At 41.5% G+C, this 26,575-nt stretch overlaps 1 protein-coding gene across 7 annotated transcripts in view; it reads right to left on the bottom strand.

Annotated features, from left to right (window-relative positions):
• RFTN1 (raftlin, lipid raft linker 1) overlaps positions 1 to 26,575 on the bottom strand; it is a 114,517-nt gene that overhangs the window by 13,181 nt on the left and 74,761 nt on the right. For 2 of the 7 annotated variants that reach the window (XM_027822000.3, XM_027822007.3), the window contains exons 6-9: positions 25,623 to 25,826; positions 16,756 to 16,874; positions 3,190 to 3,293; positions 1,640 to 1,721 (exon numbers count right to left, since the gene is read on the bottom strand). In XM_027822000.3, coding sequence (XP_027677801.1) covers positions 1,640 to 1,721; positions 3,190 to 3,293; positions 16,756 to 16,874; positions 25,623 to 25,826 — 509 coding nt within the window. The remainder of the gene's footprint in view (positions 1 to 1,639; positions 1,722 to 3,189; positions 3,294 to 16,755; positions 16,875 to 25,622; positions 25,827 to 26,575) is intronic. The other 5 variants (XM_037890466.2, XM_043540988.1, XM_043540989.1 and 2 more) reach the window with 3 other exon arrangements.

The raw sequence follows: 26,575 nt of genomic DNA, 5'->3' as shown, positions 1-26,575 counted from the left end.
ATTATATTTACTTTGTGCAAACAGAATATGGCACCAACTAGTAATATGTTTATTTGGAACTTTAAGAGGCCAACTTTTCAAAGAATAAGGCAATTAATTGTCAGTATAACTGACGGAATATAAATTTAAAATGGGAAGCATTAACAAAAACTGGTAATTGATCAAGAACATCCTAGTGGATGCCCAACAGCCACGAAAAAGGTTATCCTGGGCAACAAATCATCCTGGTTAAAAAGCAGTCCACATGGTGGGACTACCCCAGAACTGTAGATCCTGGGAGCCCTGGCAGTAGGACAGTGAAGCCGACAGTCTTGTCAATTTTGATGCTGCTAGTAATAGTGATGAAACTGACAAGACTGTCAATTTTACTCAGTAGCTGTCTGGGACTGGGGAGCAGATTTTACTTTGGAAACTCCGTATGTCAGTGATTCTGAAACAAATTTTGGGGGGATTTCTGATTCATAGGAAATAAAAAACAAACTGAATTAATTCCCATTCGGAATGAAACCAAATTTTAAAACTACAAAATTTTCTGTGAACTGGAAATCCTGTGTTTTGGCCAGCTCTACTCCTAATGTCCAACTCCACTTAATAAGCAGGCTCAACATTCTGCACTAGCTGAACTTCTGAATGGTCCCCGAGTGTCATCCCATTGCATTGGTAACTAATGTCAGAGTAGCTGCAGTAGATAGAGCAGGAATAAAATGGAGGCAGCACTAGGAGCTTCTTCATCCTCTGATGGCTTGCTTTCACTAGATGGGTTGTATTTCATCTTCATACTTCACTTTTTTGGCTCCCTTGCATGCAGGTTGGGAAAGGTGAAACACATGTGAACAAGACCTGCTGGTCGGCAATCTGCCATTTTTTGCCTTGTACAAATCTCTGCATTTTCTCCTATCCTTTAAAGTATGACATGTTTGGGCCAGGGTTTCTGCATGCTGCTCATTTAATAAAGAGAAGTGAAACACCTCAGGGAAGTGGGAATAAAATGAAGATGCACTGATACCTGTCAGCTGCATGCTCCATTAACGCTAGCTTGGTTTGGTTACTTTTTATAGATTAGTGAAATTCTCCCAATCTCATATGTTAGTATTTATTTATATTTCAGAAGCACCTAGAAGCTCCAACTGAGATTAAGGCTCCACTCTACCAGACTCTATCCAAAAATATAGCAAGAGACAGTCCTCTGCCCCAAAGAGTTTACAGTCTAAACAGATAAGGCAGACAAAGGGTGGGAGAAAGGAAATATTACGGTCCCCATCGCACAAATCATGAACAGGGGCAAACAGAGATTAAGTGACTTGCCCAAGATCACATAGGAAGTCTGTGGCACAACCAGGCATTGAGCCTACATCTCCTAAATCCCACTCCAATTCCTCGCTGTGTTTATTGTTTTTAGTAGGCCACATAGTCTCTAGCTCCCTCCAATGGAAGGAAGAGTGAAGGACAGCACCTTTCATGTCCTTTGAGTATTTTGTTATTTCTTTGGTTTAATAGTTCACACCAGAGTTCTAAAGTGTTTTGATAATATTCAGCAAACCTTCTAAGTCATTAGAAATGTTGAAACTGATGTGGAAAATCAATTAGAATATTAGAGTACTGCCACAATAAACCTACACAGGAATTCAAGGTCATTTACCTTAGATTCTTTCTTCTTTGCTTTCTGGGGTAGAGAGGGTCTCTGAAGAAAGACAATCTGCTTAGTGGCTAAATTCCCCTCCCTGTAAAACATAATCCTGAAAATGAGTCAAGCTCATACAAAGTAGGATTCAAAATCCAAGAAATACCTCAGTCATTTGCTTAAACTGGGCAAAAGAGAACCACCAGAAATAACCGAAACATCTGACTGTCTCAAATGCATATGGATAGAATGGTATTTGTTGGGAACCATCATCTTAATTTAGGCTCATGTCTAATTTGATACACCTAAAATCCCAGTTCAATCGCTGATGTTTTTTCTGCCAAATGTTTGAGAATTCAAGTATCAACACAGAATAAAGTTTTTGAAAAAAAATCAGTCTAGTGACAGGCATAATAATCTTTATGTGCACTACAATGTCAATTACACATTGCAGTGTGCTTTTACTAGCCAAGCAATAAGAGCTGCCAGATTCTGCAATAGTGATAGCACTGATTAATGCACAGCTCGGGTGTGTAGGAAAGCACAAGGCAAAGCCAAATGCCTCCATCACTCAGGCTGTGCGTTAATCAGCACTAACGAACAATCTGAAGCATTTTATGGAGGTAATTATAAAATGGTTGACAGAAAGGAGTGGAAAGAAGGGAGGACACAGCACAATGTTGCAAAAAGGGATTAAAAATCCTTATTTGTGATTTTTCATCCACAGATTTATTCAAGAGTGTATGAAAAACATTAGATTAGAATAACTCCTTCCACTGGCTTTCCCAGCGTGTTTGGTCTTTATAGACTGTAACCATTCAAGGACAGGAATTGTCTTCATCTGCGTCTCATACACCACTGGACACAATGTTGGTGCTTTAATAAACAACAACTTGGCATATAGATCTATTTTTTTTATTCATGACTGATGAAGTCACCTATTTGAAGAGCAGTTCCGGAATGTGCCGTAGTAAGGATCAACTGCTGTCACATGCCTGTATTTTTAGCCAGTCCCCATGAAGAATGTTTTAAAACTATTTACATTTCTATTAATATAATTATGCTCACGATGTAAAAGTAGATATAAAAATGACCAAAACCCACCAACAAAGGAAATTCCAGCTGAAGGCTACTACAGTACTATCAGTATTATTTCACCCACTTTGCTGAGCTACTGCAGCAAACGATGTATAACACCACACACTGTTCTGATAGCTACTGATGAAAGACAACATGTGCTTCTACCACTAGGCCACACCACTCTACAAAGGGAACCACAGTTAGTTTATGTTTTTTTAAAATGGAACTAAGAACTTACACCTGCAACCTGGCACTCCACATACAAGTCTGGCAGCATTCTAACCTTCCTGCCCGCAAGATTTGTGACAGGGCTGAGGTGGGGACAGAAGTGCTCAGACTGGCCCAGTGGCAGCTGCAATGTGGCTTTCTTGGACAGTTTAGTGCGCATGTGCAGGGAACTATATGCTAGGAGAACAGGGAGCTGTCAGCACAAACTATCATGCTGATACAGAGACTTCCTTAACCAAAATGCAGTGCCCACACAGTACCTGTTTGTCTTTACAATTGGAGTAGGAAGCACGCAAGTCAGTTGCCAACCATACACCGCGAGAGAGTTCAACAGTGGAATATAATCTGTCTGCACTTCAACTCCCTGGGAAAGAAAAATCAACTGTTAGGATTATCGCCTGATGTGTGACAATTTTTTTTTTAAAACAGTGTTTTGTGTTGTTTCTTTACAAAGTTAGATCATTTTTGCAAGTTAAGAAAATATTTGAAAATGCAAGACATGTAGGATCATTCTCCAGTTCTCACTGAAGAGTTAAATATATTTGTTTAAACAGTGCAAATATGAAATTTCTTTTTGGGCTCTAAACCGTTCATGTGACAGCTGATGAATCAGATAAACAGGGCTAATTCATTTTGTTTTATCAGAGCTCCCTTGGACAAGTGGCCTCCTGCAATCTTCATTGAAAAAAGAAGAATTACATCCTTGCAAACAAAAAGGAATTCATGAGGCACAAAAACGCATTACACTGTGTGGTCAAGATTCTGCTCTTGATCATGCTGGTGCAAATCCTGAGCAACTCTCCTGAAGACAAGCAAGTTAACTTCTGCTTTACACCAGCAGAGCTGAGAGCTAAATTTGGCCCTCCGATTTCAAAGCATTTCATGGGGAGTTAAATGATAGTATGGTGGTAATGAACCCATGTTATTTGCATCCAGCAGCAGAAAGAAAATATAAGTACAATTTGTTTTATTCCTTTTGTCACCGCAGGCAAATAAACATTGCCTCTTTGTTATTCTGAATCAGGAAATATGTGGGCGAGACCAAAACGTTACCTTTTAGTGTGAAAGTCTAGCTTCACTCAGAGATGCTGAACAATAGACCCTTGCTAATTCTCTCTCTGCTAATCTATAAACCCAATAATTCGCTCGAAAGGAATAAACAGTAGTCTCAGTAAAGATTGCTACAGGGAGCACTAATCGTACAAAATAATCTATTGCACATTTACTCTTCAGTGTTACCAATCTTACTGAAGTATTATCATAAATTGCTAATACACTTGTCACTACAAATACTATTACACTACATGACAGTATAAATTCTGCTTGCCAAAATAAATGCACAAATACATTCTGTGATGCTGTGAGTGTGTGTGTGTGTATTCATTTTCTTGTTAATTCTCAAAACAGGGTAAAGCACTATAGTTTTACCAGTGATCAGTGTCAATCAGTAAGGTACTAGTTCAAATCAAAGTCTATACATATTGTAATAACAATAATTTGAACAGACATAATTCATATCCTACTGTAGTATTTTAAACAGAGGACCTGATTTTCAGTCTTAATTGGGCTTTCCTTTTTGTGCATGCGATTTATGTCACTTAGATAGCTATATAACTGAAAGGCAGGTATAGCTGGGTAATTAATCACTTACATGACCTAAACTGCAAAAAGAAAAGGAGTACTTGTGGCACCTTAGAGACTAACAAATTAGCTCACGAAAGCTTATGGTCAAATAAATTTGTTAGTCTCTACGGTGCCACAAGTACTCCTTTTCTTTTTGCGAATACAGACTAACACGGCTGCTACTCTGAAACATGACCTAAACTATATATGAACTAACTAAAGGAGCAAAACTGTACCCATTTAAAGGAAAGCCATGATTTGAAAATCTGTCCTAAAATATGCACATGAGCACACATTGGATTAACCTTGCTTTGGGTTTCTTCACAAAATCTGTCAGATGCTCACAATGATACACCTACTTACAGAGGTGAGACATATTTGCAAGGACTGGCAGCATCACCTTATATAAGGCAGCATGAAGGTACAGGAAAGGAAGAAGATGGCTTTTAAGAGAAAAGATAAATTCTAATTTAGCTTCTGACTCAATTCCTCAGAAGCTTATCAGAACTTCTTCAAGACTACCATGACAGCAGAAGTGCCATGTTTATGGAGCCTCAGAGCTGCACAAATCAGAGATTCCACCAACCCCACCATCTTTGTCTTCCCTCCCTCCAGCTGCCAAACTGACCTTTTCCTCTTTTCAGTTTTTAAAATGGCCCAGTGCCTGAGGAAAATCTATTAAAGGTACAGACAGATGTCCAAATGCCTTTGAAAGCAAATACTAGGAAAATACTAGGTGTTTTGGAATGAATTTATAACAAAATCGGAGATTTGTCAGAGAGCTCAACAACTCCTTATCTCCAGAATTATCCAGAAAAGAAGATAGTAATATCCAGGACAAGGATAAAGACTGAAACCAGAACATTTGCTGTGGCAGGCACGCCACTGGGCAGCTGCAAAAGGAGCTGATTGAAAAAAAATTCCCTCTATCGCACAGTACCATGAGCGGGAAAACTTTCGGGACTTAACAACAAAGGACATGCAAAGAGTGGCTCAGGACAGACAGGGATGGTGGAGCCTTTTTTGTGCCCTAAGCGATGTCTGATGGTGCAGGAAGGATTCAGACTTCAGATTCAGCACCTCAGGGCTAAGATTATCAAAGACAGCCTTCCTGTTTCATCGAGAAATTTGACAAACATGTCAAAATCCGAGAGTAGTTATGGCAACCAGGAAGAGCACCACGACAACACAAATCACATTTGGCTGCTGCACGAGTCAAACCATTTCAGCAATGCGTTGTCTCCTGCCACAGCCAGTTTTCTCAGCAGGCTCCTGCAGCGGCAAGACAATGAAACCCTGTGGGATTTTGACCTGTCTGACTTGTCAGATCTATGCATCACCTGTAGCAGATGATGTTATATGTCTCAATAGACGCTTAGAGAGAGAAAAGAGCAGGCTAGGGTTCAACAAAATTAAAGCATTTATTAGTTCAGAAGGTTGAAGTGTATAAGAAAATTGAAGGGGAAGGATTAGGAGAAAAGGGTGGATAGAAATTGTTCTAAAGGTGGTTTCTGTTTTCTGTAAGTGTTAGTCTCATGGTGCCTTTTTATCCACCCTTTTTTCCGAATACCAGTCAGCTGGGTTTCTAGCACCCATGAAAAAGCATGTCCATACCCTGCCAAGGTACATACCTGGCCCTAGAATCACTTCCATGGCCCTCCTTAACAGTTCTGCTGGAAGTCACTCAATGCCTCTGTGGAATCAGCCAAAGTACCTCTCCCCAGGTCACCATGCCAGTGATCTGCAGGCACACACCTCCTGCCCCATCCCAACTAGCTCTGTTCAGTGGTGGTAGGTAGGGGAGAGGACAGCAGCCTTTTTTCACCTTAAGTAATTTTTTTTTTCAAGTGGAGCTCAAACTCTTCACTGGCAGTACTAGCAGCTTTAGAACCAAGAGCCACAGAGGCACTAACATGGAAGGGCAAAAAGAGGCCATGATGTGTAATTGTATCACAGCTGGAACTTGTGTTCCACCAGGAGTCATAGCTGACTACGACACATGGGAATACACATATTCATAATAAGCCTGAGTGTGGTACCATGCCGAAGTGTCACCGTTATAGTTCTTTCCAACACAAAAAACAGCTAAATACATAGTAAATTTTAGCACAATCTTGCCACGCACCAAAAAGCAGTCTCGAATCTTTTAGTAAATGTAATTTATATTCTTATATTAAATGTAGCTATATTAAGTTCAAATACAGAAGAGCATGAGATTTAACTACTGTAATCAGGATGTTTTTGAAGCTCAGGGTTGGTTAGACAGAAGAAGTAGAAAGTACATGACAGAGCTCTGATGAAAAAGAAGGTGCACAAATAATACCCTGTATCAAACTGGGAGACATTTCATTCTGTGAAGGGAGCAAAACTGTAATTAACTCACTTCCCACTCTCCTGTGGTTGATAAGTAATCTCTGATCACACCTTGAGTGTCAAAAAACTAGAACACATTGAGCTGTGTTTTTTCCCTGATTTGCAACACATAATAAGATTTCATTTTTATTTATTGTTTTGCTGTTTGGTTTCAACATTTCTTTCCCTCCACAATAGTCTCAGCTCATTAGAAAACTAGAAATTCCTAAAACCTGATTTTAAAAAAAGGTAAAGATAATATCTAGGGCAAACCATACAACATACTGTATTCACAATATTCATTTTCTTCTACAGTTGCAGTTTTAGCCACCGAGCAACACACACACAAAAAAGACTGCTAAGTTCTTGTACGACTGAAAAAAATTCAGTCAAAATGATTTATTTTTCTTGAGTTAAGTAAATGTAGTTTAGTTACAAGTAAGCCAACTTTGGTCACTGCCTAATGTATATTTTCTTGCAATGTGGAGATGAAACAGACCAAGATTAAGGAATAAAAGGTGGAGCATCCCATTAAATAAGTCTTAATAAAGCATGTAAGGCAAATCCGGATGAGCTGTGCACTGAAAAGAATGATAGGATTTGGAGGTGGAGAAGGAATCCTGGCAATCAGGATGGGGAGCAGAAACGCAGACAAATTGTAACTGTCCCCTGCTTCTCTGTGTGGGGAAATGGGTTGTCAATTATTTTTATTTATTATTTGTATTGCCATAACACCTAGCAGCCTCATAATCATACAGGGAATGCACACCCCTGTATCAGATTCGGACAACCTGCCCCCAGTCATACTGCAGTTATGACTCTCCATAGCCCCATGGGAAGGGGAAGTGGGGAGAGCAGGATTTGCACCACAGAAAAAGAGAGAGGAATAAAAATGTGTCTGGCTCACTGAGAACAGGCTGGTGAGGGTCTGCGGGGAATGTTTATTGTCCTCTGTGCATTATGAGGTGAAATAATCCCTAATATGGAGTTGTTAATGATATTTCTGTTCTATTTTTGCACTCTTCCCATAAAGTCATTTGGGCTGATCATATAATATTATTGATCTATTTTAAAAAGATATTTATTGTTAGCAAAAGATTAGTTATGTGTCTGGGTAGGGTACAGCAATAAAAGTTGAACTATCCTGCTCTCATATTGGGATCATCCTAAATTTCAATACACAGCACAACAGAACATTGCTAGTTTGCACTGACTGGGAAGTCCACGGTGGACTACCAGCTTTCTAAATTAGACACACGTCCTGCAAACTCATCAGCTTGGGCAAACCCCTGCATCTATATAGAGCCCAGTGACTTCCAGCTGGTGTGAGTGATATCTACCCTAGCAGATCAGTTTGCAGGATTCAGACAACAGTGAGTAAAAACAACAAAATCACAGGGAGGCCTTTGCAAGTTATTCTGGACAGGTGTAGTTCAGATAGTTCATGGTACACGTGCACTGTGTATATTTTGAGAAAGTAAGAATGTCTTAGTACAATCACTACAGCACATTGCTATGACAATTTAACTGAGAACAGGGGTGAGAGACTACCAGTTGTTTTGTAAGAATTTTGGATTTGCGAATTAGCTTAATGAAGATGAGAAAAATTCTGCTCTATCAGTTACATCTTCATCCCCCAGCTCCACTGTGCATGGGCCAAATTGCATGCTCCTAAATGCACCCAAATGTCACAAGTCCAAAACTGTGTGTGTTGCTGAACAGTCTTAACACCTGTGTGCATGTCAACGGTAAATCTCCTTTCCTAGTGGGTTTTGTGGATGCAGATTCTAGCCCGACACATGCACATGTATTAGGATTGTTCAAGTGCTCACACTTGGTGTTTGCACCTGCAGAGCACAGACATGTTTATGTAGAGATGCAATTTGCACAATGGAGGAAGAGTAGAGGCTCAGCTGTAAATATGGCTCTATGCGGCTAACACACCAATACAGTTCACTCATCACTAGAACGTGTCTTTGTAAATGTTTTAAACTAACATTTCAATGGCAATTCTCACAGCCAGTACTGTGGGAAACTTTCACATTCTTGGCCATAGGGTATGAGAAATATAATCCAACAATTTTTTATCAGTATATTTTTTTAAACCAATTTATCTAGACCATAAAATGCATCTGGTGTATTTCAGTAGTTATATTCTTGTGACACCTGTTTAATTAGGCTCTACTAGATTCTCACATAGCTTCACTTTGGTACTGGTTCTACTATCTGTCAGTCAACAATGTTTGGAAAAAAATTAGCTCATTTATTGTTCAGGAACTGATATCTCTGATGATAGCCAGGCACACTTCATAGCACACACTGTTCAATGTTATTCATTCAGATTCCCACTGCAAGTCATTCAGGGTAAATTCATCCCCCTGCCTGGACAACGCCCAAGTAATCAGCCTTTGTGATGACAACTCCATGAGTATGAAATTTACCACACACACACAGCACCCCAGTCTTTAGGCAGTCCACAGAGCTAAAGAGCAGACCCTTCACCATCACTATTCCAGTCGATGGAAGAGCAGCCATTGCCCTCCTCTATGCAGGGTTGGGGCTACTGGATAGGTGTTGTCATGGATCCCCTGGCCTGCCTCCAAAGATCCCTCCAACATACAGGCCTATTCAGAGTTAGTCTGGAGGAGGGGGATGCACAGCACCCAATTCCCTGTTCAGCTGCTTCACTCCCATCTCCACTGCATGGCTTAAAGATGACCTGATGAGGGAATGGAAATGAATTTGTGCCTTTTTGGTTCTTTATGAAGTATAAAGAAGGGCTAGAAGAGTTTTTTTCCTGCTTGTTTCCAGACTGGAAATTCAGGTCTGCGTCTGCCCTTCCCAATTTTTCCTTGAAGACTCTATGGACGAGTGGACAGTTAACAGGCTTATGACAAAATCATAGATACCAAAACAAAACATGAGTGAGAGGGAAAGTGATCATAATTAAGAGTGTCTAAAACTCTGTATTTTGTCTGCTTTTGGCAACACCTATTTAACTCAAGCCCCCTATAAGTAGACAGAAGAAATGCTGTCTGTGTTAGAATTTTAACATTCCTGTCCTTGCAGTCAAGGGCTGAAAAAGGTCTGAATACACATTTCTAGATTCCCCAACTAAGACCTCCAGCAAAACCAAGGGAAGATCAGACTTGGCATTTCTGTTATTTTTTTAAGATAAGAAACAAACATTACAAAAAAAACCCCAATGCCCTTCCCCAAGCTTTTTAGCTGTATATACATGATAAAGGAGCAAAACAAGGACAAACCGCCAATATTTTCCCCACTGAGCAGATTACTTTTATGTGGTACAGGCCTTTCATAGGACTGAATTTAGTAGTCATCACCTTCAACCCTCCTGCTATTCTAGTCATGAGTCTTTCTCATGACCACAGACTGACAAGTGTAACAAAGTGAGGAGATCAAAGTCACTGGAATCTAAGGTAGATCAGATTTAAAACTAAATTAAGGCCAGATGTCCAGAGAAATTTCCAGAAAGAGCACTGAATTAAGGAAACTTGTCACCCAGGCTTAGCTGAAGAAATAACTTTGTTTTGTCTGTTGGGATAGGTACCACATTATGAACATTTACCACACCTATAGCTGATACTATATCACATGACTTCCATTCTACCAGACACTGCAACATCACAATATATCTAGGAGCTTATAGTTTAATTCGAGTCAACACGCTGCAGACATAGAAGAAAAAAAATATTGAAGCGAGAGCTGAAGATGCACAGTGGGGAAACAGCCTTTAGCCAAGGAAAATATTTTCAGAATGACTGTTACTCACGAGTGAGAAACAATGCAAATATTTGAAATAATTGTTTATAGCACTTCATTTTAATAAAGTACTGGTTAATTTGTCAACATGTTGTTTCTTGGGTACAGGAAAGAGAAGGTGACAGATTGGAGTTGGGGAGAAGGGAAACCAGACAGTTCTTGATTAATCAGAGCTGCCTACTCACATTTGCCTGCACAAGCAGAATTAAAACCATCAAAGATGTTTTAATGCTAGAGCTCACAGACTGTAGTGAAAATAATGTGGCCTGACATTTTTAGGGCTAAAGCAATAGGGTCGAGGGAAGCATTTAGTCATTAAGAGTTCTCTGGTCATTTGCAAAGATACCAGAGTTCTGTTCTGTCTGAGTGGAAACAGTTAAATAACTCAGAACTATTACATCCTGTCGGTTGCTTGGCGGACCGCATACTGTGACAGCTGCAAGCTTTACATCCTCTTGCAAACTGACATTTTACACACATACCAAGTGCATCAGAGTGTTCAGATTGTTCTCGCCATTAGACTTGGAAGCATTACGGTTGTTTAATAGCAATTAAACAGGCAGTATTTTCTCTGTAGAGAGGCATGCCAATTCCCCCTCATTTGCCTTTATGATTATTGGAAAGTTTACCTTTTATTTAGTCTCAATAGATTCACTTATCTTTGTAACGCGCGTTGAGATCTGTTGATGCAAAGCACTGTATAAACGCGGGGTATTATCATCTTTTTATTTATTACTTTATTATTGATGGGACTGGAAGATATATGGCAACTTTTCTTTCATAGTTGTGGCTGCATTTTTTTAAACTGGAGCACAGTTAAAGAAACAACATATTTGATAAGCCAGTTCTCATCCCCAGAAGGAGGACACAAACAAGGGAAGTTGGATAAGCTCTGCAGAAATTACACTGAAATGTACATATAATTCTGATTCCATCCCCAAAATTCTGAAGCTTCAAGATAAGCAGGTCTGATATAAGCTCAAAATGGGAGTCAATTTATCCATGAATTTCTGACTGTCCATGGATGTTTCTTCCATATGTCTGGTGCAAGACAGACATGTTCTAACAGGATGGAATTTTAGAAAAGATGAGCATAGCCTATACTGCTCCAACCATGAGCTTGCATAAGGATGAGAAAGTCTGGATTAACCAGACACTTCACCCCTCTGAAAAACTCTGCTCATGATTCTTTGGTGTATCTGTAGTAGAGGCAAAGCACTTATTAAGGTTCCAGATAACTCCACTGTGTCTCAGTGAGTTCTTCTGTCATCCATGAACCTAAAGTCCCTCTCTCTCCAGCTGTGATCTAATCTTCATCTCTGGCCGCTTGATTTCCCTGCATTTGTCTGTGAACAAAGGTGAATTCTAAGAATATCTGGCTGGGAGACAGTTTGGTCTACTGGACAGAACACTGGCATAGGAGTCAGGCAGCTTGGGTTCTAACTAGAAATGGTTGGGAAATTTTCAGTAAATGTTGTTTTTTGGTGGGGGGTCAGAAAATGCCTATTCATTGAAACATATTGGCTTTGACAAAACTTTCTCAGGTCCAGGATGGACTTTCTGGTAGAAATCACAGAGAGAGACCCATTCCAGAATAGCCAACAGCCCAGTGGTCAGGGCACTCATCTGAGACACAGGAGAGGCAGATTTAATTCCCTGCTCTGAATTAAGCAGACTCCAACTGGGATCCTTCCAAATGCCAGGGGAGTGACCTAACTGCTACAGAGTCAATCTTGCTGACTGAGTGAATATTTAACTATTTATATAAGTGGAAAAATTCCACCAAGAAAGATGGAGAAGAGAGTGAGAGACTAACTCTAAAAGCCTGAGAGATTAGGGCACTTGCCTGGGATTTGGATATCCCTGCTTTGAAGCAGGCAGAGCAGAAACTTGAACTTGGATACCCCATATTCCAGGATGAGCACCCTAATCACCGCCCTAGGTGTTAGTGTGTCTTTCATTCTCATAAAAGTTTGTTCTAATGGAAAATGAAAACAAAGATCAAAACCTCAACATTTTTCTGAATTCTTCTTTTTCAGCCATTCCCAATTCCAATACCATCTCTTCCACTGACTTGCAAACTTCCCCTCTCTGCCTCTGTTCCACCTTCCACTGTCTACCTTGTCTATTTAAACCAGTGGTGGGTAACCTGCGGCCCGTCAGGGTAATCCGTGGTAGGCCACGAGACAGATTGTTTACATTGACGGTCTGCAGGCACAGCTGCCCACAGCTCCCAGTGGCTGCGGTTCACCATTCCTGGCCAATGGGAGCTGCGGGAAGCAGCACGGGCCGCAGGGACATCCTGGCTGCCACTTCCCAGAGCTCCCATTGGCCGGGAACGATGAACCGCGGCCACTGGGAGCTGCAGGTGGCCATGCCTGTGGACGGTCAATATAAACAAACTGTCTTGCAGCCCGCCAGCGGATTACCCTGATGGGTCACGGGTGGCCCGCAGGTTGTCCACCACTGATTTAGAGTATAAGCTCTTCAGGGCCGGGACTGTCTCTTAATGTGTTTGAACCTAGCATAGCGGGGGCCCGATCTCAGTTGGGGACTCTAAGGAAAACAGTAAGAATTATAGGAATACTAATACTGGGCTAAGTCTCTTAAGGGAAATGATGTCATGGATAGCCAGCTTACATGGCTTCCCAACAAATCTCTGAGATACTTTTCTAGCTATAAGGAAAGAAGTACTTGTGGCACCTTAGAGACTAACAAATTTATTTGAGCATAAGCTTTCGTGAGCTACAGCTCACTTCATCGCATGCATTCAGTGGCTGTAGCTCATGAAAGCTTATGCTCAAATAAATTTGTTAGTCTCTAAGGTGCCACAAGTACTCCTTTTCTTTTTGCGAATACAGACTAACACGGCTGCTACTCAAACTTTTCTAGCTATGTGATAAATTCATTGGTTCTCAATCTTCTTGAATTGGTTTGGATGCAAGAGTTTCTTAGGATCAACACAAACATAAAGAGCAGGATTGCCAGGTAGCATGCAAGCCATCCTGATCTCAAGTTACATCAGGTGATGATCTAGCCATGGCACCTGAGTTATATAAACCTAGATTCTCCCAATTCAAATCCACATCCTACCCAGTTAATGACCTATCTCACAACCAAGTCAAGGGAACTGCACAAGGGATTAATTTGGCCCACACGGTGTGTACCCCATCTTATGTGCATGTTACCTCCTGTATGAGTACTGATGATTTTAACACCTAGTGTACTACAATTATACCTGGATATCCTTCTATAGCTTGAATAATGCTGCATGCAAAGAGCCTATCTTACTCTGCATTTTGATGAAGTGTTTGCTCAAGAGGATTAGTTAGCCCTAGAAAAGGCAAAAAAAAAAAAATCTGAAAACTTTTTTGTACTCAAGAGACTTGGAGAATCTGTCCAATTAGCAATGGGTCCAAAATCCATCCCAAAGATGTTCTATGAAGAACCACTGTGGCTGACAGATAATTACAAAGGCAAAATGTGAGGGGTGAAACAACTGCACACCCTGGATACGGATATGCATGGCACTCTTTTTTAGGTCAGCCATTTCTGCTTGTTGGCCCACTTGCCTCTGAAATGTGTTCATTCTTGCCTTTTTTAAAAAAGTCTTTTGAATAGTTTCCACTCCCTCAGAAGTCACTTCCAATTTTCACTTTTCAAAAGTCTTAGATGGTTTGGGGGAAGTATTCTCATGCCTCAGCCAGTGAGGAAAACCTAACCCAAAAATCTATCAAGATAAACTATCAAGTGATATAATCAATAAAAAGAGAATACAATTGCAACAATCCAACTGAAGCAAATGCTATAAATGTTTAAAATATTATACAGCAACAATAGCAAAGAAAATATATAGTTTTAAGGCTTGTACCTTGAAAGAAATCAATAAGACTTCCAAAGCTTCCTGTGGAAATTCACAAGACGAGTATTTATTGTTTTCTCTGAGTCGCCTGATACTTAACACCCAAATCAGTTAAAATTTATGAAAACAAAGTAAAGCATTGTTTATAGCAAGAAAGGCTTTGTAGCTTTCAAAGGGTTTTAATTGTTTATATATCCTCTCTTTAACAATTCAATTTATACAATTGGAATATTTATCAGGATAAAAGTCAAGCTCTTTCAAAAATAAATGCTGAAATAACTTGGTGTTAAAATGCATTCTTAAAGCACAGACAGGCTAGACTGTACCTAGCCCGTATGTGGGTAAGCAAGACAGGGGAGGTCAGAAAGAACCTCTCTCCCTGACTCTTACACTTATATAAGAAAATAAGGGCCGACCACAGTTTTATTGTGTGCTCCTGAGCATGAGGACTGCTTCTGTGTAGCACGGTTACAAGCAGCAGTCACCCTAAAACTGGAAAGGCATAGGCAAGGCCATGGTGGTATTCCCCCTCCTTACCCTGGAAAGGAGCATATGCTGCAGCTTCTGTAAGAATTTCTGCAAGGGCACTCCCTAAGAACACCTGGAGGCCTAGTGCACAACTAGGATACAATGCCTCTGTGAGATGCAAAGGCTCACAGGCACTCTTTGCAAAGCTCTGTCTTAATGCCAGAATTTAGCCCTAAAATGTGCAAAAAAGAGCCTGTTCCAACTTACTTTCAAGAGTATAACTATCTGTATTAAGAGTGAACAGAATACCCAAATTATTTATTCAGACACTTTTAGCCACAAGAGGACCCACCACTAGCTGGTTAACAGAATGCCTGTATTGTTCTTTGATCAGATCTCTGAACATTACTGTATGGCCATTTTATTTCACTACGCCGCAAGCCATCCCTTGATCATCACTAAAATCGGTGGTGCTTAACTTTTAATTGCTTGGGATTTTACATATTTAAACTGGTGGTTGCCCAACATTTTTTGTTATGCATACTTGTCGTGAAACCATGCTTTGTTTAAGCCTCTCTCCGGATTTTATACCCTTTTACTCCACACAGCAAACTAGACGTGTAGCCATTATCTTTTTTAATACATATTATTTTTTTCTGGCAGCACTGACATAGACATACAAAAAGCAAATTAAAGTAAAAACGTGGGTGACAATACACACGCATTGTTCCATTTGATCCTTCGTTTTAGATGCAAAGAATTCTGAAGCTCAGTTTCGTTGAACTAGTTTTGCCTGCAGTTGGAGATATACACCTTTTGGCCTGATCCAAAGAGTCTTTCTACTGACTTCATAGTAATAAGGTGATATGCTGCATGCTTAGTTTTTCTGCACTCTGCTCCGATTTCTCGCCTTTAATCTGCGAACACTCAACTCTGGTTAGTGCTGACCGTCATTCTGGCCAAAGACGCATCTCTACTCATCCCTTGTCAGTTCTTTTTGTGTTGGCCAGAGAGGTCACTACAAAGCGAATTACTAGTTATGTGTACTCATGGCATCTATATCTATCTAAGATCTTTTTAGTACCACTATCCCCAGGATGAATGTAATGTTAGAACTTGAGCTAGCATGCCTGATTATGCTGCCATGACAACTGATGGAGATTCTCTTTATAGTTCATGCAGCAAAGGCATGTTTTTGGAACAGAAGGGTCTTGAGTTCTATCTGTCACCACCACTCATGCCGTTCAAACAGTTTAGCTGAGAACTGCAATGTACAACACACGAAACATCTCTTATTAAGCCACGTACACATCCCACTTATGGTTAACTTACCATGTCATTATGTTTTCAAGCCCCCTCTTTCCTTTACCTCAGGGAATGTCTATACTACCCGCCGGATCGGCAGGCAGTGATCGATCCAGCGGGGGTCGATTTATCGTGTCTAGTCTAGATGCGATAAATTGACCCCCGAGCACTCTCCCATTGACTCACAGGCAGAGTCGACAGGGGAGCAGCAGCAGTCGACTCACCGTAGTGAAGACACCACAGTGAGTAGGTCTAAGTACATCAACTAAGTTGCGTAACTTAGATCAACCCCCCCCCCAACCCTCGGTGTAGACCAGGCAGTAACCCATGAAGTATGTGGAAGTCTATTACACCATCTTGCCAGCTTATGATTTAGAAAAATATTACAATACCGTGATGGTGGAAACAAAATTATAGTAAATGATATACTTACTTCCAGGACAGTCCATTGTTCCACAACAATAGCATCATAGCCCTGTATAGTTTTACTGTCTTCCATGGAAAGATCTTCAAAGACAAACACTCCATCTGTCAAGCCCTGCATGGAATCTGCTAAAACAAGAGGTTTCTGTAAGCTGCATGGTAGACACCTTACACACAGCAAGGCATTTTACTTTGTTAATGATCAAAATCTGATCTTTTCCCCCAGCATGTTAATAAAAAAGGACACAGGCGGAGACCCCCATACATTACAGTTCAGCTAAAGTGAATGAGACTAATTCATCTTGCAGTTTTAAATAATACCCTTGATTCTGTAAGAGCAAGGTTCATGATCACTTATGTGTTCATGTGTTTATTTTCAACAACATAACTACTTCAGTTTGAATATGCCAAATGAAATATGCCCACGTTAGGCCCCAAACCAATGGGACTGCTCACATGCTTAAAGTTATACACATACTTATACGCTTATGGATGAAGACCATATGACATAATATTTACTGCCAAATTTTCACAGGCCTCATTATTTATGCTTACAATATTAACGAATACGTCTACTAGTCCACACAAGTCATGTAATCCCACTGCACTTGCAAGTGCAATTACCTAATCTACATGCACAAAGTAACTATTAGCATATGCAAATTAAGGACTGTGTGAGAGCAAAGATGTGCTCACAACTATTGCATGAATTATGAAAGTACTTTGATCACTAGGGCCAGTGTCCCCTACTCCTTTTCAATCATATATATAACTGCATGTTCAGCCTTTCTTTTGGTTTTCATAGATCATTACTAAGTAATTTTAGCAGCATGTTCTCCTAGGCCTTAGTCATGTACTCATAAGTAGAAGTCACTAACCAATTCCTTTCTTTAATGTTTTGCAGTATGTGCTCTATTAAGGAGCTATTTTGTAAGATACACAATTGAGAAGCAATTGAGTTACTGTTCCTTGTAAGATAAATAATCTAAATTATGAAATAATCAACATATATTTCAAAAACGATTACAAAAGATTACTCTGTGTATGATAGAATGTACTGTGAATTATTTTTACATTGCTTAGTAAAACATGTTTTCAGCCAGACTGCCTTAAAATAGCTCCTAAATAACACATTTATTTTGGATGATTGATTATAAGAGATCTTGCACATGTTTTCTCTCCCTGCAAAAAAAGTGACATTTTATAGCATAATTTCTTTTAATTCTTAATTAAATTATTTTCTGCACATGGCCATAATTTGTCATTTTGGAGTGGAACCAGATATGCCCGAACGATAGATCACACAGAGATAACTAATGAAAATCACACACATCCAAAGAAAAGCAAACCTAATGATGGATTCTCCATAGAAGAGTGACTCCAAGGGCACATTTTGTTCAGTAAACCTGTTATTAAAAGGTTTTAGTAGTTGTCATATTTGCTATTGGAAATATTGCAGGTAAACCATACAAATTAGAGCTAGAAAAGACGTTTTCAGTCTGAGCCAATGCCTATATTTATTGTGTAGTGCCTTGTCAAGGCTCCTATCATTTCCTTTAGTTGGGGTCTTTATTCATCTACATTTACATGGAGGGAACAGAAACTATCCACACAGCATTTCTTTGACAATTACACTTACATGAACGTAGAGCTGACAACCCATTTGGACAAACCCACTGGCCTCTTTTAAAGGCCAATGATAAAACCATGGGCTCAACTGCTGCTTTTTGTCCATGGCTCACAAAGGAGGTGATGTAGAGCAACGCCATTCAATAGGAGAGCCAGGCATCACAGTACTCCCAGAACTCCCAGACATGCAGGGAGCAAGTACACCCACTGCTGCGCCCCTGACATATCTGCTTGTCCACAACAGCCTGCTTTGCTCTGATCCCATCTCCTTCCCACACCCCCTTTGGAATGTCTTGAACTCATGGGGTGCTAGAAAGATAGCACTGCTGCCTTCAAGGGAGAACACATCAAAAGTGTGCCCAGCTCAGGGGTGGGCAAACTTTTTGGCCCGAGGGCCACATCTGGGTGGGGAAATTGTATGCAGGGCCATGAATGAAGGGCTAGGGCTGGGACGGGGGTTGGAGTGCAGGAGGGGGCTCAGGGCAGGGGGTTGGGGTGCAGGAGGGGGCTCAGGGCAGGGGTGCAGGAGGGGTGCGGCAGGGGGCTCAGGGCAGAGGGTTGAGGTGCAGGAGGGGTGCGGCAGGGAGCTGGGGGCTCAGGGCAGATGGTTGAGGTGCAGGAGGGGTGCAGCAAAGGACTCAGGGCAGGGGTGCAGGAGGGGTTCAGGGTGTGGGCTCCAGCCTGGTGCTGCTTACCTGGAGCGGCTCTGGGGTGGCAGCAGTGCGCAGTGGGGCTCAGGCAGACTGCCTGCCTGCCCTGGCCCCATGCCGCGCTGCTCCTAGAAGCGGCCGGCACCATGTCCCTGCGGCCCCTGGGGCAGGGTGGAGGGGGCAGAGGGCTCAGTGTGTTGCCCTCGCCTGCAGGTACCTCCCCCAAAGCTCCCACTGGCCGCAGTTCCACATTCCTGGTCAATGGGAGCTGCAGGGGGCAATGCCTGCAGGCAAGGGCAGTGCGCGGAGCCCTCTGCCCTCCCCTCCCCCAGGGAACGCAGGGATGTGGTGCCGACCGCTTCCGGGAGTGGTGGTCAGGCACCCCCTCCTAAGTGGGACGGAGTCAGCCATCTGCTGTCCAGACTGGGAAACTTGAGAAGTGTGCTGCTTGCCTGGAGCTAGAATTCAGGATGTGACGAAGTGTCTGCCGAGACTGATCAAGCCCTCGGATCGTTACCCCTTTCTAGTCCTCCATGTGGGCACCAATGATATTGCCAGGAATGACCCTGAGCAGGTCACTGCAGACTATGTGGCTCTGGGAAGAAGGATAAAGGAGTTTGAGGCGCAAGTTGTGTTCTTGTCCATCCTCCCTATTGAGGGAAAAGGCCCAGGTAGGGGCCATCGAATTGTGGAAGTAAATGCGTGGTTGCGCAGGTGGTTTCGGAGAGAAGGCTTTCGGAGAGAAGGCTGGATTCTTTGACCATGGGATGTTATTCCAGGAAGGAGGATTGCTAACGAAGAGAGGGAAGAGCACCTTCGCAGGCAAGCTTGCTAACCTAGTGAGGAGGGCTTTAAATTAGGTTCGCCAGGAGATGGAGACCTAAGCCCTGAGATAAGTGGGGAAATGGGATACCGGGAGGAAACACAAGGAGGTGGGTGAAACAGTGGAGGCCTCCTGATTCATACTGAGAAAGTAGGGCAATCAGCTAGTTATCTTAGGTGCCTGTACATGCATGCAAGAAGCCTGGGAAACAAGCAGGAAAAATTGGAAGTCCTGGCATAGTCAAGGAACTATGATGTGATTGGAACAACAGAGACTTGGTGGGGTAACTCACAGGACTGGAGCACTGTCATGGATGGGTATAAACTCTTCAGGAAGGACAAGCAGAAAAGAAGACAAGGAGAAAAGGTGGAGGAGTTGCACTGTATGTAAGAGAGCAGTATGATTGCTCAGAGCTCCAGTATGAAACTGGAGAAAAGCCTGTTGAGAGTCTTTAGGTTAAGTTTAAAGGCGAGAGCAACAAGGGTGATGTTGTGGTTGGCATCTACTATAGACCACCAGACCAGGAGGATGAGGTAGATGAGGCTTTCTTCAGACAACTAATTGAAGTTTCCAGATCACAGCCACTGGTTCTCATGGGGGACTTCAATCACCTTGACATAGAATCATAGAATATCAGGGTTGGAAGGGACCTCAGGAGGTCATCTAGTCCAACCCCCTGCTCAAAGCAGGGCCAATCCCCAATTTTTGCTCCAGATCCCTAAATGGCCCCCTCAAGGATTGAATTCACAACCCTGTATTTAACAGGCCACGGCTCAAACCACTGAGCTATCCCTCCCCACATCTGCTGGGAGAGCAATACAAGAGTGCACAGACAATCCAGGAAGTTTTTGGAGCGTGTTGGGGACAACTTCCTGGTACAAGTGCTGGAGGAACCAACCAGGGGCGGTGCTCCTCTTGACCAGCTGCTCACAAACAGGGAAGAATTGGTAGGGGAAGTAGAAGTGGGTGGCAACCTGGGCAGCAGTGACCATAAGATGGTCGAGTTCAAGATCCTGACAAAATGCAGAAAGGAGAGCAGCAGAATATGGACCTTGGACTTCAGAAAAGCAGACTTTGATTGGCAGGATCCCCTGGGAGGCTAATATGAGGGGGAAAGGAGTCCAGGAGAGCTGGCTGTATTTTAAAGAAGCCTTATTGAGGACGCAGGAACAAATCATCCCGATGTGCAGAAAGAATAGCAAATATGGCAGGCGACCAGCTTGGCTTAACAGAGAAATTTTTGGTGAGCTTAAACACAAAAAGGAAGCTTACAAGAAGTGAAAACTTGGACAGATGACTAGGGAGGAGTATAAAAATATTGCTCGAGCATGCAGGTATGTACTATGAGCTCCACCTATTGAAGCTACTAAAGGTACGTCTACACTTCGAGCTGGAGTTGTAAATTCCAGCTCAAGGAGATATATCCACACTCACTCTGATTGAGCTAGTGCACTAAAAATAGAGTGTGGCCAGAGTGGCATGGGCAACAGGAGGGGCTAGACACCCCAAGCACATTCCCAGCAACTTGGACAGTTATGTACTTGGGTTGGCTAGGCCATCCTGCCGCTTGCACTGTCACAGCTACACTCTATTTTTAGCACAATAGCTTTATCAGAGCTAGTGTGGGTACGTCTCTGTGAGCTGGAATTTATATCTTCAGCTCAACATTGTAGATATACCCTAAGTATATACCCTAATGTGCAAGCACGTGTGTGATCTGGGACATAACCATCATGTCTCAAGTCGAGAAAAATAGCCATCCAAAATTTTGCAGGCCACACAACAAGACTCTCTTTTACAATTCCTACAGTAGTCTGCAGTAGTTACACCATCTACCATGCCAGCAATTTAACTTCTCCCTGATTCCTGTGTGTTTTACTCATCTTTCAATAATCTCTTCATTAGTGTGATTAATCTCTTGGAAGTCAGTGTATTACATTCAACCAGTTAGTTCTCAAATACTGTTAGCAAGCCCTGTGCTGCAATCAAACATTGGGCCATTTCCATTAGTAATGGTTCATTGGGCCACACAGCTGGTCATGCTATTAAAATAAACCCTCTTTCGATTTTGTCTGGTTCATGGTGTCATTTTCCTCTCCATCCTCCTAGCTCATACAACTTCATTCTTTCTCAGAGTGAAGGCTCAGAATACAAAGGTTAAATCACCCTCCTTCACCAGCAAATGGTCCATTATCACTGCATTTTTTATTAAGGTAAAGATTCTCCCCCACTGTGCACAATAAGCTATTTTCACTCGGCTGTATAAATATTTGATGCAGATCTGTTGGCAAAATGCTGCTGTAATGTTCTTGCTTGTGATTTAAACGAAGGGTATGGAAAAAGATTTCTTATTTTATCATGACAGCTATACTAGGGCGCAACAATTTCCCCACTGTTGTCTTTGAACTATTAAGCCACCTCATCTATAAAGTTAACCTTCATGTTGTTATTGTTTTTACTGAGTGAAACATACTGGCATAAACTCTACTTGGCATGTGATCTGTGTGTTAGCCTTTGGCTGAGCGCTCACACACACACATACACACACACACACACAAATTCAGCATAAGTGACAAGAATCCCAGCCACATTAGTTAATTATATAGGGAAATAATAGGCCAAATGCATCCTGGGCCAACTCCACTGAGGTCAGTACAGTCACACTAGCAATGATTATTGTCCAGTGTGACCAGTAATGTCCCAGACATTTTGTTTTTCCAAGCAACTCTTCTATTTTGCTTTTGGTTTTTTTTGCACATTGTAGATATTTTTTAAAAGTCCAAAAGTTGGAAATTCAGAGTTAAGGTAACAAGCAAATGTAGGAAAACTAAGAATTTGGAGCAGTGGTCCTCAAACTAGGGCCGCCGCTAGTTCAGGGAAAGCCCCTGGCAGGCCGGGCTGGTTTGTTTACCTTCTGCGTCCGCAGGTTCAGCCAATCGCAGCTCCCACTGGCCGTGGTTCGCAGCTCCAGACCAATGGGGGCTGCGGGAAGCAGCGTGGGCTGAGGGATGTGCTGGCCGCCCCTCCTGCAGCCCCCATTGGCCTGGAGCGGCGAACCGCAGCCAGTGGGAGCCGCGATCGGCCGAACCTGTGGATGCGGCAGGTAAACAAACCGGCCCGGCCCACCAGGGGCTTTCCCTGAACAAGCGGCGGCCCTAGTTTGAGAACCACTGATTTAGAGGACTATAAATCAACAAAAAACCTAAACAACATAAAATCTGGAAATACTCAGCTAAGGTATCAAACTCCAAGCTTAACTCTGACCCTTTGCCTTCATCTAGCCTCTTCTTACTGGTGGAAGAATTGCACTAGCTGTCACATGAAAATCTTTGTATATTATATATGAATCACAATAATATGGTCTTTTGTTCTCTAATGACATAACCTGCAGCTACACGTCCAACCTTCCTCAAGTACAGGAGGATTTCAAGCCCACCTTAGAAGGGCAATTAGAATATGGAGGGCCCATAACTCATTAGTTCTGAATGAATATAGAAAATTTGACTTCTGACCTGTGTTTGGAATATGAGGTTTCTGACTAAGACTGGGAGAGTAAATGGGTAGAGTCAAGTGCTATCATCTCATGGAGAAGCAGGGATACCTAGATGTTTTATTTCAGAGTAGCAGCTGTGTTAATCTGTATCCGCAAAAAGAACAGGAGTACTTGTGGCGCCTTAGAGGCTAACAAATTTATTAGAGCATAAGCTTTCGTGGGCTACCTTTACCATGAAGGTAGTGAAGGGGCAGGCTTCTAGCTGCTACTTAGTGGGTTTAGCCACAGTTTATACAGTGTTCTATGGCCCAGAATTGAAAGAGATTAAGGATAAAGGGCAGAGTTAAGGACAGTGTTGGCACAATACTGACTATTTCTAAGCCTCGTGACATTTAGGTTGAGTCAACAACAATGTTCTAAATTCATTATTTCCACACTTTTTTCTTGATTTTCAAATTTTTTGCTTTCACAATAAAAAAATTCTAATAATATTGTAAATTAATGGTCTGTTTACAACCTTTACTCTAGCTTAACTCTGGATCTGGTCATTTTTACACAGTTCTAAACTAACTGTACTATTCTGTTTGTTTAGAACATTTAAGACTTAACCTCTAATCCCTCTTCACCGCTGCATGTAGGCATTTTCCAAGCACTCCTCAACATGGTATCTGAGTGCATGAACCTCCCCCAGAGCAATATTATGTAAAAAAAACTTTTAATGTTTAAATAACATAAGAATACTTTTCATATGCTGTGTTTAATAGTACACTGATGAGGGGCCAGGAATAAATACTTGCATTAAAAAGCAGACATAATTGGGCATATCAGGCTCAGTGACTCATACTTTATAAATTTCAATTTTATATACACAAAATAAATGACCATTTGTTTCTAAGCAAGTTAACTACCAATTACAGGATTTGCCAGGAAGCTCTGAGAAATCATTCCACCATGTGAACTTTGGACCTTCTCTTTGCTGCTATTTGCTGCAGAATGAAAAATTAGGACTGACTGTTAATTTCCCAATTGAATTTTAACAGGATAAATTAATTTTCTTGTGTTTTATCATTGGCCAAGAGACTTCTGCCGGCAGCAAAAGAGGAAGAAAACCTTCTGGCAGCAGTCCTTGTCTCACTTTGCCACAAACCTTGTGCCCCTAAATCAGCACTCTAGCCAGTGAGTTAATACTAAGGAATGGCTAAACAAACTCAATGAAGTCAGTAGAATGTGAAGGCACTCAGCATTCATAGGATCAGGGTCTTACTTCTCTAGTCTTGAGAGGACTACTACCATATTCTTCCAAGAAAGTTAGTTTGTTGTCTATGACCTGCACATTTCTTTTTTGTCTTACATTTTCCCTCCGTTGGCCCTTCTTTTCCTTTCCATCCTTTCTGGGTCCGGAACACCCCTAAGTCAATATTGTACTTCTCTGTAACAGGGCTGAAGGCTTGACTTTAAGTAAAGCATTGTGGCCAAGTATGTTCTAAGTACTGGTTATGGAACCAAGAGAGCAGGGTTCAAATCCTGGCAAAGATGCTTAATTTTCAGAACAAAACCACCCATTTATTTGATCTACTCTTCTCACTATAACATCAACAAAACAAATGAACCACCTCCATTTTCCAGCACATACTCCAGATCGGAGAAGGCAAAGTAAAAGAGAGATTATATGTACATTTTGTAATTTTGTGAAGTACTCAGGTGATGGGTGCTGCATAAGAACCTAGACAGACTGATTAGATAATGGATAAACAGAATCAGTAGTGTCTTTGCAGTCACCTACACTCAGACCCAGAAGCAGTGTACAGCAGGGCAGTTTATAGGAAATGCCTCCCTTAGTTTATTTCAACTGCTTTAAAATGTTGAGATATTATTTCACGAGCTGCTGTGGGGGTGAAATCTACAAGTAATCTGCACGTATGGTATGTGATTCCAGAGTGTAGTTAAAAAAACAGGCTACTCTTTGTTAAAACCTCAAAGATTAAAGATCAAAAACTGACTCACGTAAATAAGCAGAAGTTATCTACGTTTCCATACTTCTGTGAATGCAGAAGCATCTCTACAATGTACACAAAATATAATGCATGATCTCAGGTTTCCTCATTCAATCACCAAAGTATTTCCTGTACTTGGTATTTCCATCACTGAAATAGGTTGATCAAAACCAAAATCTGCTTTGGCTTTTATCCTAAAAACACCTATCAAATGTCTTCTCTTCAACTACAGTAAGCCCCTTAAAAGGAAAAAGAGTCACAGGGTAGTGCTTTCAGTAAATTCCATACCATTTACCATTCCAAGGCTGAAGATGGCGTTCACCAGCAAGCCTCCTTTCCTGAAGTGATCTGTCATATGCTCCAGCCAATTTGCTTCTAAGCTGTTTACAGTCTGCCCATTCCTGGAGATCTTCATAGGAATCATCACAGTATAGTACTGGCTGCATCTTTGTTGGGTCTTTGGCTTGTTGAAGATAGCAAATATTTCCACTGCTAAAAAAAAGTTTTTAAATAGTAATACTAGAATAAACATATTGTGATATCATTATTGTTTCCTATTATAACTATCATAATCACATCCTTCCCCTTTTGTCTGCTTGTTTTTCTATAGTAACCCTTCAGAGCTGGGTCATCTCCTTTACGTGTTTATACAATGCCCGGCACAACAGGGTCCCAAATCCTGACTGGGGCCTTATCATAATATAAGTATTAACTAGTTGTAATATGGAACTCCCTCTCAGAGGGACAGTCGACTAGCATAAATAAATAACATAGTGGAAACAAATGAGCATTACTAGTAGAATTTATCATCGTAGAATTAATGTATTATTAGCAAATTCACCCAAATTGTATACTTGTTTGCCTCTGTGTAAGCACCACAAAGGAGATAGCTACTAACTGTGATATCAAGGACATAGCTCAAATCTGAGATCTTACTGCAAATTTAGGGCAAGTTACATTTCCAATGATGTGACCTTCCACTAAAGAAGTAAATAACTTATTTTGGTGTTATATGGGCTGCGCACAGAAATGGCAAGTGGGAGAGCTAAAATCAGGAATGTACAGTGGATCAAACAAATATTGAGGCCAAATGGGTTATTTAGTTGATTTACTCCGTGTCTGAGAAGAGGCAAAGCAGTAAGAGATGAGCAGATGAATAGGGAGGAAAAATGGAATTCCGAAGATCCTTAAAAATGAGGACATTAGCTAGATACCAGTGTGTGTGATGTAGCTTCCAGCCC

Source organism: Chelonia mydas, chromosome 2 (genome assembly GCF_015237465.2).
Source record: "Chelonia mydas isolate rCheMyd1 chromosome 2, rCheMyd1.pri.v2, whole genome shotgun sequence".
In the NCBI taxonomy this organism is placed as follows: Eukaryota; Metazoa; Chordata; order Testudines; family Cheloniidae; genus Chelonia; species Chelonia mydas.
This window is presented reverse-complemented; position numbering and strand designations above follow the sequence as displayed.